This window comes from Myxine glutinosa, chromosome 1 (genome assembly GCF_964187855.1).
Source record: "Myxine glutinosa chromosome 1, kmMyxGlut1.1, whole genome shotgun sequence".
NCBI classification, from domain to species: domain Eukaryota; kingdom Metazoa; phylum Chordata; class Myxini; order Myxiniformes; family Myxinidae; genus Myxine; species Myxine glutinosa.
This window is the reverse complement of record NC_136261.1, coordinates 328,080,127-328,097,865: the sequence shown is the minus strand read 5'-3', so window position 1 is coordinate 328,097,865 and position 17,739 is coordinate 328,080,127. Positions and strand designations below refer to the sequence as shown.

Below are 17,739 nucleotides of genomic sequence, written 5' to 3'. Positions count from 1 at the left end.
GTTTTGGATGGGGGAAGATAGATGGTGGTGAACAGCTGTTTTAAAGACCTGGAGGGAGGAGAGGGATTGAAGAGTGTGGGAGTTTGTTCCAGAGGTGAAAGAAAAGAGGAATGTAAGAGTGAAGGTGAGTAGAGAGTCTTGATTTTGGCAGTTTCACCAGAAGAGGGTTGCTGGCAGATCTTGTGCATCCTGCAGGAATATTTGGGGGACAGAGCACGGACACGGACCAAACAAGATAAGATATTCCAAGGGGAGCAAGGCCAGGTAGGAGTCGGTAGAAGACAGAAAGACCACCAACCTGCCTGCAGTGAGAGAGAGAGAAAGGCCCTCACAATCAGCTTCATCGCGGGAGATTCTAATGATTCTGAATGCTTTGGTTTCAACCGCGTGAAGATGAACTAGGTGTGAGGCAGGAGCACCAGCCCAAAGGGGAGAGCAGTATTCCATTCAGCTGTGGATGAAAGCTTTGTATGTGGTGAGAAGCTCAGAAGTGCCCAGAAAGGACTTTGCACGACGGAGGATGGCTTTGGAGGCCAGCTTGGAAATGTGGTTTTCCCAGGAAAGATCATGGCTGCTCGTGAGACCCAAAAGCTTGAGTGACAGAACTTCTTGGAGAGGATTGTTGAGAAAGTAGATGGGAAGATTGTCCAGATGGTCTTTTTGGAGAGACATAGTAAGAGTGTGAGATTTGTCAGGATTGAAAGACATGCTCGACTTGTTTGACCAGTTTGTGACATTTTCAGGTCTGCAGAGAGTGAAGAGGCTGCTGCCTGCCGATCTGAGGGTTGAGATATGGAGCGGCAGAGAGTGGAGTCATCAGCAAAGAGATAGAGAGGATTTTCCAGAGAGTCGGAGAGATCATTGATGAAGACCAAAAAAAGCACAGGACCCAGAACACTGCCTTGGGGAACTCCAGCCTGAACAGGAAGGGGAGATGAGAGAGTTCCATTTGGGGCCACACGTTGACTGCGACCGGTGAGGAAGTCTGCAAGCCATGCGTGGAAGTTTGCATTGATACCACAAGAGGAGAGTTGGTTGAGCAGAGCGGGGTGCCAGACCATATCTAAGGCACGAGATATGTCAAGGGAGACAGCTCTGATTTTCTGTTTGGCATTGAGGACCTCCATCCATTGTTGAGACAGCAGAAGCAGCATGTCCAGAGTAGAATGACCTGGTCTGAATCCAAATTGATGATCCGAGATCAAGCCATTGGAGAAGAGGAAGGATTTTATGTCAGAAGCGATGATCTATTTCATGACTTTACTGATTATTGCGAGCAGGCTGTTTGGTCTGTAGTTGCAAGGATCCGTTTTAGCATCTTTTTGTGTAAAGCGGTAATGTTGGCTGATTTCCAAGCAGATGGCAGATTACCTTGAGAAACATTACAATGAAACATGATTAGTTCGGCCTGAGCCCACTTGCAAAGAAGAAGAATATTAATATTACGGAGGAGGAAGAAAAAGATGATGAAGAAGAAGAGGAAGCTACCACATGGATTATATTGTTGGACATGGAAAAATAATTGTTGTTTATTACACAACAAGAGATGTACTATAAAGTATAAGTATTACTTCTTTAATGGCCCCAATTAAACCCACCTTGAAGGATTGATTGTCTGAGGGGGAAGCTTTGGACAAGTCATTCACGATGATTTGTTTGGCGATAACTCGCCTAATCTTCGTTAAAGCTACAGTGAGGTCTTTAACATCTACCGGGTACCGCTATCAGATGGCACATCTGAAGGATGATCCAAATCACCAATCCACCAGTTTACAGACTGGGTGAGAATCAAACCCAAAACTAGACGACTCAAAGGGATGTGCACTACCTCTACAGTCTACACCATCCTGTAGACTTTGTGTAGATTGTGTAGATTTGTGTAGATAGATTGTGTAGATTGTGTAGATTTACACAAATCTTTGTGTAGATCACACAAAATTTAATAGTTAACTGTTAACGTGGCTGGCTTGAGATCTTGGAGTCCTGAGTTTGAGCCCATGTAGTGCCGTTGAATTAACACTTGGTGGGTTGACTCAACCTGTCATCCTTCCGAGGTGCGCAAAATAAGGACCAGCTCACTGGTAATAGGGGGCACTGCATCATAGGAACAGCCACCCTCCAGAAAATGATGCAGCCAAGGAGCCACAGGCTGCATACCGAACTACCGCCATTACACAAAATGAGATGTTATGATATAATGTATGCAAACATCAACAAACATGAAAAACCTTATCTTGGGAAGTCAGTTTACAGATATTACTGTGCTTATTTTCAGCAAAACAATTGTACATTTAAGAAACTATATACACCTGCTCCCTCAGAGTGATTCATAAATGTGTGTGCCATTCCTTGGAGGGACATTAAACGGGTGTGCCATCTGCTGGCATTATACCGTGGGCAGAACAGGCAAAATGTGTAGTTTTTGACTTTTGTGACCCACCTCTGGTATCCAGCTGAAATTTTGCACATATTTAGTTTAAAAATCACTTATAAAGAATTAATAACTCATCAATGCAAAAAGTTGCACATTAATTAGTTATGCTAATTAGAAAAAACTATAGCGCCATCTTGTGGCCATTATTATATAGCTGTGTACAACAATGGGAATTCTAAATATAAAATATATACTCGATGTAGAGATGGGGGAACTGTTCAGGAGTGTGGGTGATCGAGGTCCGACACACACACACACACACACACACACACACACACACACACACACACACACACACACACACACACACACACACACACACACACACACCACCCACGAGACAGAGACAAAAACAGACACAGGGACAGACACAGACACAGAGACACACATAGACATTCACACATACTCACACATACACATACACATACACGTGCACACACACACACACACACACACACACACACACACACACACACACACACACACACTCTCGTATAAAGTAAGGAAATTATACAATATTTTTTTTACCAGAAGACGGCCATTCTAATTTTAATATCAAACTGAGTATTTTTTAAATTATTCATGAACTGAAATTAATTATCAAACTAGTTATCAAAGTTCTTATTAAAAAATGGAATTAATCCACCTGTATTAAAAAATGAATCGGGACTTCCTTCCACTTGTATCCACTTAAAAGCACATTCTAGATATTTCTTCACACTCTTTTCACTGAATGGAATCACTCTGCTGTTCGTATTGATGACATGCATGAAGCAAAACCTCGAAGAACTAACATCAGAATCTTTGCCTTCCGTAGCTGCATCTGATGACATGTAAGTCACCATGACAGCTGTGCCAGTACTGTATGTACACTGTACAGTCTGCAACGAAGCACGCGATTGGCTGATTAGCGCTCACGGCTGCTCATGGCCTATGTTACACGTGCTGTGATTGGACAATATTTATTAAAAAGATCATCAACATTTTGGGTGTTTCTTCCACATTTTGAAAATATGTGCAAGTTTGGTGCTTGACGAGTTTCAGATATGAATTCTGTAATATTTTTACACAACATATTATAAATGCAGGTAGATACGCGAGGTGAGTCACGAAAGTAAACAAAACAGGGGCTCGGCCCACGGACTACATCAGTTGGTGGATGCTAAAGGTCCCACAGTATCCTACACAAAGAGTAGGTGAGCATTCGCCGGCACCATGGCTAAGTTCCAAATTCCTGACATAACCAGTCATGGGCATGGCATCACATGTACTGCTGCTCCCCCAGCCAATGATGCTACCCCGCAGCTTTGTGCTGCACACGAAAGAGAGAGAGAGAGAGAGAGAGAGAGAGAGACCCGCTCCCTATGAGTGAGTAGTACCCCCTACTTCTGGCGAGGTCAGTAAAGCACTTGTGTTATACCACGTGGAAAATACAAAATTCCCAGTGATCTCCACAGCTGACTTGGAATACCCTCTCCCACAATCACCAGGTGGCACCACCACTGGTACACATTGCAGTTGATGACAAACAAACTGTGTTTTTAGGTTTTATTAAATAGACTAGCAACGGTACCCGCCCTTTGGGCGGGGCTTCAATTGGGAGGCCCAAATGAAAAGGTAAAGTATCAGAAATTGAAGGCTTTTTTTTACTTTAAACGATTCATATAAACATCCGTTAAATGATATCACACTCAAATCATCAAAATCTAAACAGTATCTTACTATAATTCACCAAATGTCCCAAAGTGATTGATGCACTATGATCGTGATGATCGTGATCGTGAATCGTGATCGATAATCGTGTTCACAATCGCTATGTCGTATGTACTCCCGATACGTGTTTCCTTCAGTTGAAATGGGTTATAATTCTCTCAAGCAGGGATTCAACCCGTGTCCTTATAAAAGGTCTTTGTCTGAGGTCACCGAGTCCGATCGGTGCAGCTGTGCAGCGATCGGTGCAGCTGTTTGTGCGGCACCCGGGAAAACAACATCGTCACAATGAGAACAATGAACGTTATCCGAACGCGAATGTTATGCGGGAGTCCAAACCTGAGAATGCTGGAGACTAAAGCTGAAATTGGGAAACTAAATAGCCTATTTTACTCCTGGAGATCCCAGGATTATCCACCCAAAATATCGTTGAGATCGCTTCAGCAGTTTTTACGGTACCTTCGAACGGACGGACAGACAGACAGACGGACGGACATTTGGTGAATTATAGTAAGATTGTGATGAGGCTGAGGTCCCTTTATTCGATAATTGTGACACAAGTTCAAAGCAGACAATCTTCATAAAGGCAAACAACCATCTTTTGATTGGTTATCGCTAGTTTTTTGACCCGACAAATCGAGACATTTGGGATATCATCATATGTTTGGTGGTTATTATAATAGCTGCAGTGGATTTTTAGGAAAAGGTATTCATAAGCCCATATTTAAGCATATATTTGTTTTTGAGCACACTTTTTTCCCCTTTCAAATGTTCAACAAAGTGGGGGGCAGAGTTTATTGTCGTGTGAAATCCATCTTCAAATGTGATGTGCAGAATGGAAAAGCTGACTCTCCTGAAGTCTGGTCTGCATTCATGATGCGTCTGGACAACTTATCACTCCTCTGTCTGGCATGCCAGCTCCAAGGCCTGGCACTTTTTCACTCTGGGTTTTTCTCAATGCGAAAAGTACTTCCTGGCCACTCATCACTGGCTGATATACCACCAGAACCTGGAAATCACGGTAGATTTGCATGTTGCTTCCTGGCCAATATGATCGTTCCCTCAATATTTCATTGCCTCTTCGTTATTTCGCTTGTTATGTTTGACTTTTCTGATGTGGATTTTGTTTTGTTTTTACCCTCGCCAGAGGAGAGGGTATTGCATTTGAGTCGTTTTTTGTTTGTCTGTTTGTTTGTCCGTCCGCACGCACGGAATAAATATGATTTTCTCTGCAAGCGTTGGTCCGATTGACACTGAAATTTTCACCATAGGTGCACCTCCTCCGGTATATTTTTAATGATAATTATGACGCCATAGGTCACGTGGTATGGGCGCCATCTTGGAAAAACCGAAAAACTTTCCACCTCCATATCTCTGAAAGCGCTGCATAGAAGAAATTGAGTGAGCTATGGCTCATTGTAAAGAACTCTCCATGGGGAATAAAATATGTTAATGATGGTGTCATAGGTTCCTCCATTATGACGTCATAATTCGACAAGTACAAAACTTCATCTGATGAAGATGAAATCTCTTGAGCGTCATCTAAGGATAAATTGGTGGAGAAAAATAAATATTGATGATGTCATTGGTCACGTTGTTCAGCCGCCATATTTGTTTTAACACAAAAGCCTTAAAAACACTAAAACAGATCCTGATGAGGGTCTGCAGTCTCTGATTGCTCTTTTTTTTTTTCGGTTATTTTTGCAGGTCGGCAGTCATCACCTGATGCAGTATTCGCTCGTGTTGTGCTCATGGTTGTCGACGGTCTACGTGCAGACATGGCACTGGAAGCAGATGCCCAAAAGTGCATGGAATACACATCACACAGTGTGCAGGAAGGACGGGCTTGGGCTTTTGTAGCACATGCACGTGCCCCCACTGTGACGATGCCACGCATCAAGGTAGGAAAGACCCACAAAACCTGCAAAAATTCTTAAAACAATCCCTTAGTTTCCTGGGTATCTAAAATTTTCACAAATTCTTTCCTTTACATGCCTTATCTTCCAAAATGCCTCTAATCTGACATTTATCAGGCGCCGACTTTTCAGTGTCTGTGCGATCGTTGCCAGTACTCGATGTTTGCAAAATTTGAATCACTGACATTGTCCTATAACATTGAGAGGCCGGATGTTATTGATCCTTACAATCTATTGCCATATCCACCATTAGTGCCTCTAAATAATTTCTAAATCGTTCTTGGATGTACTCCATGCTTTTTTCTTCCAGTTTTCTCGGTCATCCTATGGTGACTATTTGACATTCACTGACAGTGTGCCGCAGCTAACATGGCTGAAAAATTTGGCCTTCGGTAACTATACTTCCACTTGCACAACTTCCGCTTCCCTATGTTGTTGCCAGTGTTGAAATCTATATTTATAACTATAAATGCCGATCTGTCCGTGTGTTACGTATGCACTCCTACACATCTGGACGGATTTGGACAATTTGTCACAGAGGCAAAAGGTTGTACCGGCCAAGTTTTAGAGTGCTTCATGGCTCCTCCGGCCAGGAAACCCCTTTTGCTGGTACTATACATATAAAAACCACCTTTAGAGGCCATTTTTCCCCGCAAGCGGGGGTTGGCCTTTTTCGGGAACCGTGGTTGTTGTTGTTTTTCGGTCCCCTTTTTGAAGCAATGTTTTACGGCCGGATGCCCTTCCTGACGCCAACCCTTTTTGCCGCCTTTAACGACAAACAGGGAATTACCAGTGAACTGGTCCTCAATTAGCCGACCTCGGAAGGATGACAGGCTGAGTCAACCCCCCTGGCGTTAATTCAGCGATCGACCGGGATTCGAACCCAGGATCCTAGGATCCTAAGCTGGCACCCTAGCCGCTAGCCCAACACCAGGGTTTATGGTACTATACATATAATCTCTCAATATTAAAAAAAGTGATGTACATTCTTCCAAGAGATTTTAACCAATCTGAATAATAGCACATATTCTGTGTTTCTACAAACAGTGTGCAATTGCTGAATATCTTACCCCACTTGGCAGGCATTGACCTCAGGAACAGTGCCGGGATTCCTGGACATCCTTCTGAACCTGGGCTCAGGTGCTTTTGCAGATGACTCATTTGTGTGGCAGGCATATGCTGCTGGCAAGAGACTACACTTCTTCGGTGACAACACTTGGCTGCGTCTCTTTCCTTCGATTTTCTCTGTACACGATGGTACTTCATCTTTCTTCGTCAGTGACTTTACAGAGGTTTGAGTTTATAGTGCCAAAAAATCTTCATATGAGTAGTTACCTCCACCACCGAAGGTGGATGGAGGTTATGTTTTCACCCCTGTCGGTTTGTCTGTTTGTTTGATTGTCTGCCTGTTTGTGAACAAGATATCTCAAAAAGTTGTGGACGGATTCGAACGAAATTTGGCAGAGAGGTAGCGTATGTGACGAGGACGAAATGATTAGGTTTTGGTGAAGATCCGGATCCGGATCCGGCTCGTAGAATCTTTTAAGTGATTCCTCACCATTGAGTGACAGGGCTAAAACCGATACATAGCAGGATATCTCAAAAAGTTATGGACGGATTTGGACCAAACTTGGTGGAGAGGTTGGGTGTGTGCAAGGACAAATCGATTCGATTTTGGTGAAGATCTGAATGTGGATTCAGATAGGAGAATTATTTAATTTCCAAGTGATTCTTCACCATTGAAAGATTTGGCGAAAAGCGATATATAACATGATATTAAAAAAAGTTATCGACGAGTTATAACTAAACTTGGTGGACGAGTTAGTTCGGTGACAAGAACAAGCTGATTAGATTTTGGTTCAGGTCCGAATCCAGATCCAGCCTATCAGTGGATACAAAACATAAAATGTTCAGCCTGGCGGTGGTATGCGCTCTACCCGAGTGCCGTTCTAGTTCCCAATATGTTTGCTGATGATTTAGAGAAAGCAATGGGATTTTGGTTAGAGGGGAGTGTGCAGGGGGGAATTTTATACATATTTTGAAGGTGACACAACATGGAATTTATTGGTGTATTGATGTTTTCAAAAAGGTACCAGCAAGTGAGGTCACAAGACTGCCATTATGTGGGTTTTTTGCCTCAAGTTTGTTCCATTGTGCAGCTGAATTAGCCATATATTGATGACAAATTTGGATAAGCAGAATTATACATACGAGCAGATACCCTCGGAAATTCCACGTAATGTAAGATGTGACTTCAACAATGTCTTTGCCGATGATGTTCCCCGTTTGCTTGTCGCACTGTCTCTCAGTCGCCGGCAGTCTGGCCGCACTGTACCTCGGACGTTACAGGTCAACGTTATGACTACATGTGTTGGGTGTGAACTGTGAAGTCATTCAAAAGAATGTTAAATTCACTATCTTGCGTGATATGTCTTATGGAAATTCCATGGAATTCCCACTCTCTATCCCAAATGATAAGTAGTAGTGTAAGTAGCCTTATTGTATTAGCAAATGATCCGAAATTAATTATCTTATTACCTTCGCAAAAGCGGAAGGTTATGTTTTGATCGCTGTGTATTTATTTGTATGTCTGTGTGTGTGTGTGTATGTTATTCGCATAACTCAAAAAGTATTCAACCGAATTGCATGAAATTTGGTGGGATGATTGGTTATTATACGGGACACATTTGATTAGATTTTGGGAGCAATCGGGTCAAAGGTCAAGGTCAAGGTCACGAAAAGGTCAAAATCGTATTTTTGTTGTTCTGTTCCCTACACTCCCATGCCAAGTACAGAACAGTAGCTGCGGCGAAGGTATGCGCTCTACCGAGTGCCCGTTCTAGTTTGTGATGTATAAATACGTTAAAATTAATTGATGAAAGAACATTTCACTATCTCGTGAGATTACGTCATCTCACGATATTTTATGTCACAGACAGATCGATGTGACTAGCGTATTATGGACGATATGTGTTTATGGGCCATAATTGTAGCGTTTTCAGTTAATGATGGTATTCCTGCAGTCACTCTACACAAAGTTTCTCCAACTATGCAGAATTTAGTCATGGCTGTATTTGTCACATACATGTGTACAGTACTTGTGTTCAAAAGTTAAACTTGCAAATATATTTAAGTTAAATATTTGGGGGGTACTGGAGCAAAATTTGCAGCTGTTGAAGATTCCATAAAATATTATCTTGATGCAGGAAGAGACGTGTGCATTTGGGTTTAAAGGATGTGCAAGCCAACACTTATGAGATGTTGCTTTTCGATCTACAGCTTTATCTTCAGTTCCATCTAACATTCATGCTAAATTTACATGATTCTTTCATGTAGTTTTTAAAAATTTGCTACATTAAACCATTTTTTATTTTGTACTCTTTTGTATAAGTTATGTTTGAATTTGAACCGCACCCATGCTGCTGAGCTTTTTCCATGCTGTCACAACATGTTATGAAGTTGCATATATCCCAGGTTATGAAATTTCGGGTGCTTTTTGGATCTTAAGTTATTGTCATGTCAGGCGGTCTGTTAACACCGACCGACTGAGCCGAAGGTCTGGCAAAGGCCTATGTGAATGCCGAAACAATCTTTTAAGTTACTGCGTTCAATTGCTATCTATTATGATTCCCCAAGGATCATTCCCATAAAAGCTGAACAAGGTGGTCAAATGCAACGGAAGCAAAAGGTGGGTGAATATTTCTCATAATTAAAAGGGGGATTATTTACTGTCCACTATACGGAGAAACTGTCCACTATTCGTACAGGATTACTGTCCACTATTCGGAGAAAAGGGAGGACAGGACAATCGATAAATAACTGCAGAGAAAGGAATTAAAGGAACATGCAGTCTAATGTATAAAATAAATCAGGCATAACCCCAGCGATTGGCTCCAAATACCAAAATCGTACAATGAGGGGGGGGGGGGGGGGCAGCAGAACAGGCGAGGCTTGAGGCTGGCACAAGGTGAAGTGTGGCTCCGGGGTGTGATGGTAAAGAGATAGAATGGTGATGAGGGACGTGGCTAAACAGAGATAGGGATGTGTCTTCCTCTGTCTGCAATGTTCGAGAGGGATGTCGCTTCCTCTATCTGCATATGTGGGCACGGCCCTTTCTACTCCCAGGACCGCCCTCATGCATGGCGGGTCCATCTCATTGGCCACCCGCTTCCAGTGGGGCAGTACTGCCTTTTTGAACGGCCCTCTCCAGGGCTCCACATCTCACTTCGCCATCATGGCTTTCTGTCCACCTGCCAAACTGTCCATGGTGGTGTTCTTTTGAAAGCCCGTAGGACTTTTCTGTGTGTCTTTGTCATTAAATGCCACAGGTTACCCACTCCATAAACAATTTCCCTGGGAACTTTTATGGGGAGGAAGAAAAGAACTCCAAAATATCCCTTCAAATAAAAACCCATATATATATGGGATATATATATATATATATATATTTTTTTTTTTTTTTTTTTTTTTTTTTTTTTTGCAGATCCGGGGGTCGGCGCTCCCCTTACCAAGGGGGGGTTAATCCCCTTGTCTTTTACACTGGCCGATACCCCAGCCCTGGAAATTATAACGTCACTTCCGGTCGGGAGTAGCCAGGGTGATTGGTCAATAAAGTCCCAAATACCTGAGTGCTACCCCTGGCCGTAAAGCGAGGAGATAACTCCCACCCGGGCCGCAGCGTTAATGGATACGCCGAGCGAAGCGAGCTGCGACTCGGGCCGTTAGCAAAAAGACTAACCCGATTCTGAGCGGTTCTGAAATCGTGCCACCGGTACTCAATTGAGGAAATCATGAAAGCGATCGGATGGAGAGGAAACCAAAAGGTAAGGAAGAACAAATATGGTTTATTAACTATTTACAACAAAACCCAAAGAGGAAACGAAAGAAGGGCATATACAAGAAGAAGAGCAAAAGGACACAGGGCAAGCTTACACAGTCTTAATTAACATGCCCATTTCCCAGGACAATACAGACAGACTTACACGAACGGGGAATAGCAGGAAGGAGGAGAAGGTCCAGGCAGATGGCAGGGGAGGAAGGTCCGGGCAGATGGTTCAGGCGTTGAGGTCCGGCTCCAGGTTCGCGCTCCACTCCGGTCCACGCTTTGGTTCCGTGGCGAAACCCGGCAGGCAGTGCAGTTGGTATTGCCACGGTATTGTCAGCGCGAGCGGACCGACTCTCTCACTCAACTTCGTGTCTGGTCTCGTTCTTTGGCTCCTTGGCTTTCCCTTCTGCTCTGCTCTCCTCTCTCTTCTGCTCACCGCGGCTCTCTGGCTCTCCCTTCTGCTCTGCCTCGCAACCTCTTGACTCACCACGGCTCTCTGGCTCTCCCTTCTGCTCTGCCTCGCAACCTCTTGACTCACTGCGGCTCTATTGAAGTAGTCCCACGCGAGCGCTTTTATCACGCGCTCGCGTATCAAGCCGCATACCTTTTAGGTCCGCCTACCGGTGAGCACGCCTCGGCCCTGATTGGTCGCGAGGGTTCACCGGCTCCTCCCTTCATAACACTTTGAGGGGGCCACGCCTCGCTCCGACAACTCCTCCCCCTTTTCCTCCAGCCTGACCGCGTGGTTAATGGCGTTTGGAGCCAGCGCTGCGGCTGGCAGAGGCGCGCAATCCAATTTGGAGGGAGGCTCCGCCACAAAATGAAGGGGATTTGAAAAGGGGCCTAGGTTATTTGATTAATGCAATGCAGAGTCAAACTATTGGAAACAGAGCCTTACCTGAAACACATACTAATGAAATAACTGAAGAAGGTCCTATTATCCTACGTGTTGCAAAATGGACTAACTAGGGTGCGACCTTTGACCTTTAGAAGATGGGGATATTTACAGGGAATTATTTACAAGGCTTATTATTTTACAAAGTGAAGGTTCTAAAAACCGTAACAATATATATATACATATATATACTGTACATACAGTACTTGTATATAAATTGTTATGTATGAAAAATGTGTTGCTGGGAACCAAATCAGATTGCCTTGTTGAAAATTAATCACGAGATACTACCTGCGTGTTATACAGGTCGATGATAACGTGACTCGCCACTTGCCCAAGGAGCTTTCATCATCCTCTTGGGACATCCTTGTGCTTCATTATTTGGGCCTTGACCACATTGGCCACGTTTCTGGGCCAAGAAGCCCCCTTGCTTGTCCCAAGCTACGTGAGATGGACACAATCATCCAGAAGATTGATCATTCTTTGCAGGCTGAAGTACACTCAACGCTTAATTTGGTATTTGTTTGTTCCGTATTGTAATATTTTAATATTCTAATAATTCATCTGTACGTGATCCCAAATAACATACAATAGCTAAATCTTGGGGCCAAAGCACAAACAGGCCAACTCGAGTTTATTGAGGTGTTCACTGCAGAAACTGCCATTTAACATTGTTTTTATAATCTTATTTCAATCTTCATTGAAACGAAGATCAGTTTTGACTCATATTCTGACTCAATGAGGCTTTCAAAATAGGCCTCTCATATTTATACATTCATCTTTACACTGAACCTAACAAAACCTCTCATGTCTCTTGTTAACAGCCACATATCACTTTCAAATGTTTTTGCATTTTGATTTCTAAAGTTTTCATCATAAAGTAATTTTCATTGGTTGAAGGAGTTGCAATTTGATTGCTATTTTAAATCTCCACCTTAGTCTACTCAGGTTGATGCATCAGTTTTGCCGAATCTGTTGGTGGTATGCTCCGATCATGGAATATCCAACGCTGGTAGCCATGGCGGCTCAAGTGATGAGGAAATCCTCACCCCGCTCATCTTCTTCAGCTCGGCTTTCCCTGTGACCAGTCAGTTCCAAAACCTGTCTACTCTGGTATATTGGTGTAGGATGCTAATTTGTGCCACCTTGTGCGACATAAATAGTAGCTTTTTGTTCGAAATTTGTGTATTCTTTAAAAAGCAATTCAGATTTCTAAATCGATTTCTAAAAATATGAAGAATTTTCAAAGTTCTTGTTTAAGAAATGTTTTATTTTGATCACACTTGTGCTGTTTTCCAGCTGCAGATTTTGTACCGCATGCAGAGCAAACAGACATTGCTGTGACTTTGTCCTTCACATTGGGCCTGCCTGTGCCACGTAACAGCTTAGGCCATCTGCTTTTGCCGGTTGTGGATCACCTGCCTCTTCGCGACAAACTGCGTTTTTTGCATATAAATGGATGGCAGTTGACTGTTCTCTTAGCTCCGAGTGACTCGCATTCCCTCAGTGAGTCATTAATAAACTCATTTTTATTATTACCTACATTTTTAGTTAAACTGGAACGAAGTTCAGGGGAGCTTATGCGATGGCGCATTGTCCGTCCATCCGTCAGTCCGTCCGTAAACACTTGCAACCTCTTCTCCGAAACCGCTAAAGGGATTGTGATCAAACTTGGCACAAATGATAGTTGTTGTGTTGTGACTAAAGTTTGTTCACGGCATTACAAAAATCGGGGTCTAAGGGGGTTTACCGGGCTCAAAGTGGATATTTGCTTTCAGTGGATAGTTTCCTGGATATAGGCTTTCAGTGGATAGAGCCTGGTGTTGGCTTAGTGGTTAGGGTGCCGGCTTTGGATCCTCGGATCCTGGGTTTGAATCCTGGTCGATCGCTGAATTAACACAAGGGGGGTTGACTCAGCCTGTCATCCTTCCGAGGTCGGCAAATTGAGTACCAGTTCATTGGTAATTCCCTGTGTGTCGCAAGAGGCGACTAACAGGGTTGGCGGCAGGAAGGGCATCCGGCCATAAAACATTGCTTCAAAAAGGGGACCACGGTGCCCGAAAAAGGCCAACCCCTGCTCTGTGGGGAAAAGTGGCCTCTCAAGGTGGGTTTTTTTTTTTTAGTGGATAGTTTGACCCCCCCAAAATAGATATTTGCTTTCTTCTCAGAAACTACACAAGCAATTCCGATGAAACTTCACCACAACCTTCATCACCCGTGATGTACCAATGTTTGTTCAAAACATTAGAAAAATTGTGGTCTGAGGAGGTATATGGGTTTGGGGAAGGGGGGTGCTCCCAAAATAGGTATTTTTAACTCAACTGGACTACGTCCAGCTGGGTTTTTGTCGACACCCAGTGTCCGTCGTCTGTCTGTCTGTCGTCTGTAAACAATTCGACGTCTACGCTCTAAAAGTCACAAATATTGATGAAATTTGATGAAACTTGTTATGCAGCATCTTTAAGACATAAACTTGTTTGGGATTGCATTTGGGTGTTGCACACCCAAAAATGGACGCGGCAGGGCGGCCATATTGAAAATCAATTTTTGTCATATATTTTTAGCACATATAAACTATATCATTTGTGGTTCCATTATGCATATTCTAACCATATTGATATAGACCAGTTGAGTTCAGGTTCCCTGGAACCTCTAGTTTTGTTTGTTTGTTTAAAGTCTTATGATTATGTGAGTATGATTCTACATGCTGCCCTGTCTTCTAGCAACCATTGAAATTGGTTTAAAATACCTTTAGTCGGTGCACTATACTGTTTATTCTACCAGGTGAGCGCCAGGGGTATTGCCCCTATGTTTATTATTCAACCAAATCTTCATAATTTAATATTCCACAATTCAAATGCAATTCAAATAGGGTCCTATGAAGGCCATTCTCACCAACTTAAGTATCGCTAATTTACTGCAAAATTAATCTATGTTGAGCTTTAAAATTTGTTTATTTACCTTTCACCACTCGCCGATGATTGTGTCGCTAAAATCAACAAAAAGGGCAAATAGTTAACTAACTTCACTTTCCTTATTTATAAGGTAATCAACAACAACAATATTGTGTTTAAAATCGATGTAAAATCTAAATCCATGTAAATCCTTTGTAATCCCTGTAAAATCCTTTATAATCCATGTTAAATTCAATAATTCTTAGCCCGTGGGGTTTTTGTAATCACGTGTGTGTGTGTGTGTGTGTGTGTGTGTGTGTGTGTGTGTGTGTGTGTGTGTTTGTCTGTATGTGTGTCTGTCTGTGTGTCTGTACAGGCCGTAACGTTTTACAATTTGCGCTTTTGTCATCAAATTTTCAACAAAGTTTTATTATGAGAATATGGTGAAGATAAATTAATAATAAGGTCAAAAGGTGAAAGTCACATGAAATCGTCAATTTTCATCCAATTGACCTGGAATTTTAAGAATTTGCATATTGGGTCACTGAATCGGTTCACCAATCAAAAGCTAGAAGCTGATTGTTTTATTTTTTTTAGATCAAAAGGTCAAAGGGCAAGGTTGCATATAATGTTAATATCAGTCGTATCAATATATCAGTGACCCAATATGACCCAATTTATTGAGTGTTACCTGTGTTCTGTCAAGAAGGTCAAGATGTCAAGGCCACAACATCGTCTATTTCCATCTGATTGACTTTAAATTTGAGCAAGGTTTGCATATTGGGTCACTGAAGCCTATTGCTTTTAAGGTCAAAAGGTCAATGTTACCTAAACTCGTCAATCTTTTTGTATTTTTAAGCTGTTTTCGTCATGTTTAGCATACGGAAGAAGAATTCTGAATACAAAGCGAACGGGCTTTGCATTTTCAGATGCGTTCTCTTTCTTTTTTTAAAATGCCATTCTTATATGGAAAACAATGCACCATTAGTCAGCAAATGCAGCTTCAGTGGATTTCCCAATAGTTTATATATATATATATATATATAGAGTCAACCATGTCTTGTCCATGATTGGCTGTGAAACACAAATATGACGCATCTCTTCCTAAAATGTATATATCACCCCACGCCTTACCCCATCTCCCTGTGTGCATACATAATACGAGTTCAATTTTAATGTATCATAATTTATTAAATGCGCACGTTCCTCCACCAGCTTTATTCATCGTAAAAATATGATAATTATGAAGGAATCGGCTAGTCAGAAAGTGAGGTTGCTCTGTATCTTTGTAGATCGTGGTCATGCTTTGTTCAAAGCAACCGAGATGGAACATGGCGCATGGATTGACCTTGTGCATGCTGGAAATGTTTCATCCAAGGATTTATCCATTCTGGGCTCACGGTTAATGAAACGGTACCAGGAAGCTCTGCAGTTCATGAGCCAATCGCTGGGAGAAAGCCTTGCCCAGTATGATGTCTACAGTATGGTCCTTGGAATTCTCCTCGAGTTTCAGGTACTTGTTTGTATTTGGTCGTGGTAGGGCTACCATGATGCAACTATATGACTCTTTTCCTGATTTCACAATATATGCTATCTTTATTTAACTTACTAGGACGTGCCCGTACGTGGGTGCCCGTGCCCGTGGGTACGTGGGTTACCCGTGGGAGGTAACTGTGATTAGTTTGGTAAATAAATCGCCATAGCTCGGTAACTACTTCTCCGATTACGTGCTTGCCCGTACGTGCGTGCAAAAAAACATGCGTTTACATGCAGTAACGACCACAGAACCCCCCCCCCTCTATTTACATGAAATGGTTTGGTCCATTCGCAAAGCCAAAGCGAACGACCACAGAACCCCTCCCTCTATTTACATGAAATGGTTCGGTCCATTCGCAAAGCCAAAGCGAACGGCGAACGGCTAAATCGCCATAGCTCGGTAACTACTTGTCCGATTAATATGAAACCTTGAAAAGGCACATCCTCGGGTCCCCAGCAATATACCTGGCAAGTTTCAAGTATATCGGACCCGTGGTTGTCGAGAAACAGCGGTCACAGACAAACACACAAACACACAAACACACAGATACACAGACACACAGAGATTACTGGAATTATAGATAGATGCTTGGTTTATTTTGAGTTTTAATCTGAGCACACGGCTAAATCATGCTGGGGGCTCAGATGTTAATGCCATATACAATGTTTATTTCTTCATTGTCTACTAATGTCTTGCATACAAGATTTTTAGAAAGTCTTTGAGCCTCAGGCGTTTATAATAACAATAATATTTCACTGTTTCATTTTTCACTTTCATTTTATCTCTCATTGCATCTTCCTTGAGCTGGCAGGATGGCCTAGAGGTATGCACACTTGCCTCTAAGCTGTCGAGTCTGGGTTCGAATCTCGACCTTAGAATCGTCGAATCGCTATGAACTGTCATCCTAGTGTTCGACAGGCAGGGTGATTCAGCAATATGTATGCCGTCCCTTGGGTGGATGTTAAACTGGTGTCCTGTCTGTCGGCATTAGTTGGTGGTCAATAATGATCCCTCGGTGTCCTTCATGAAGAGTAGTCAGGCTATCTTCGGCATCATAAACAAATTCCAAATTCTTGTCCGAACTACTACTGGGAAGGCAATCATCAACCACCCACTATAACCCTTGCTCAGGAAGTTGCTTCAGTGGCATCAACACTCTGTGAAGAGTATCATACATCAGATATATATATATATATATACATACATACATACATACATACATACATACATACATACATACATACAGCATTCAGACCCCTTCACTTTTTCACATTTTGTTATGTTGCAGCCTTATGCTGAAACCGTTTAAATTCATTTTTTCCCTCATCAAACTACACTCAATACCCCATAATGACAAAGAGAAAACAGGATTTTAGAAAGTTTTGCAAATTTATTAAAAAGAAAAAACTGCAATATCACATTGACGTAAATATTCAGACCCTTAACTCAGTACTTAGTTGAAGCACCTTTGGCAGCGATTACAGCCTCGAGTCTTCTTGGGTATGACGCGACAAGCTTTGCACACCTG

At 42.5% G+C, this 17,739-nt stretch overlaps 1 protein-coding gene across 5 annotated transcripts in view; it reads left to right on the top strand.

Annotated features, from left to right (window-relative positions):
* The window catches only part of PIGG (phosphatidylinositol glycan anchor biosynthesis class G (EMM blood group)), a 38,534-nt gene that overhangs the window by 1,627 nt on the left and 19,168 nt on the right, over positions 1 to 17,739 (top strand). For all 5 annotated transcript variants that reach the window (XR_013621764.1, XM_078769718.1, XM_078769717.1 and 2 more), the window contains exons 2-8: positions 4,979 to 5,165; positions 5,852 to 6,045; positions 7,143 to 7,352; positions 12,087 to 12,296; positions 12,720 to 12,867; positions 13,080 to 13,286; positions 15,967 to 16,187. Coding sequence is in view for 4 of the 5 variants with exons in the window: in XM_078769718.1 (XP_078625844.1) it covers positions 5,018 to 5,165; positions 5,852 to 6,045; positions 7,143 to 7,352; positions 12,087 to 12,296; positions 12,720 to 12,867; positions 13,080 to 13,286; positions 15,967 to 16,187 (1,338 nt within the window). In the remaining variant the exon portion in view is untranslated. The remainder of the gene's footprint in view (positions 1 to 4,978; positions 5,166 to 5,851; positions 6,046 to 7,142; positions 7,353 to 12,086; positions 12,297 to 12,719; positions 12,868 to 13,079; positions 13,287 to 15,966; positions 16,188 to 17,739) is intronic.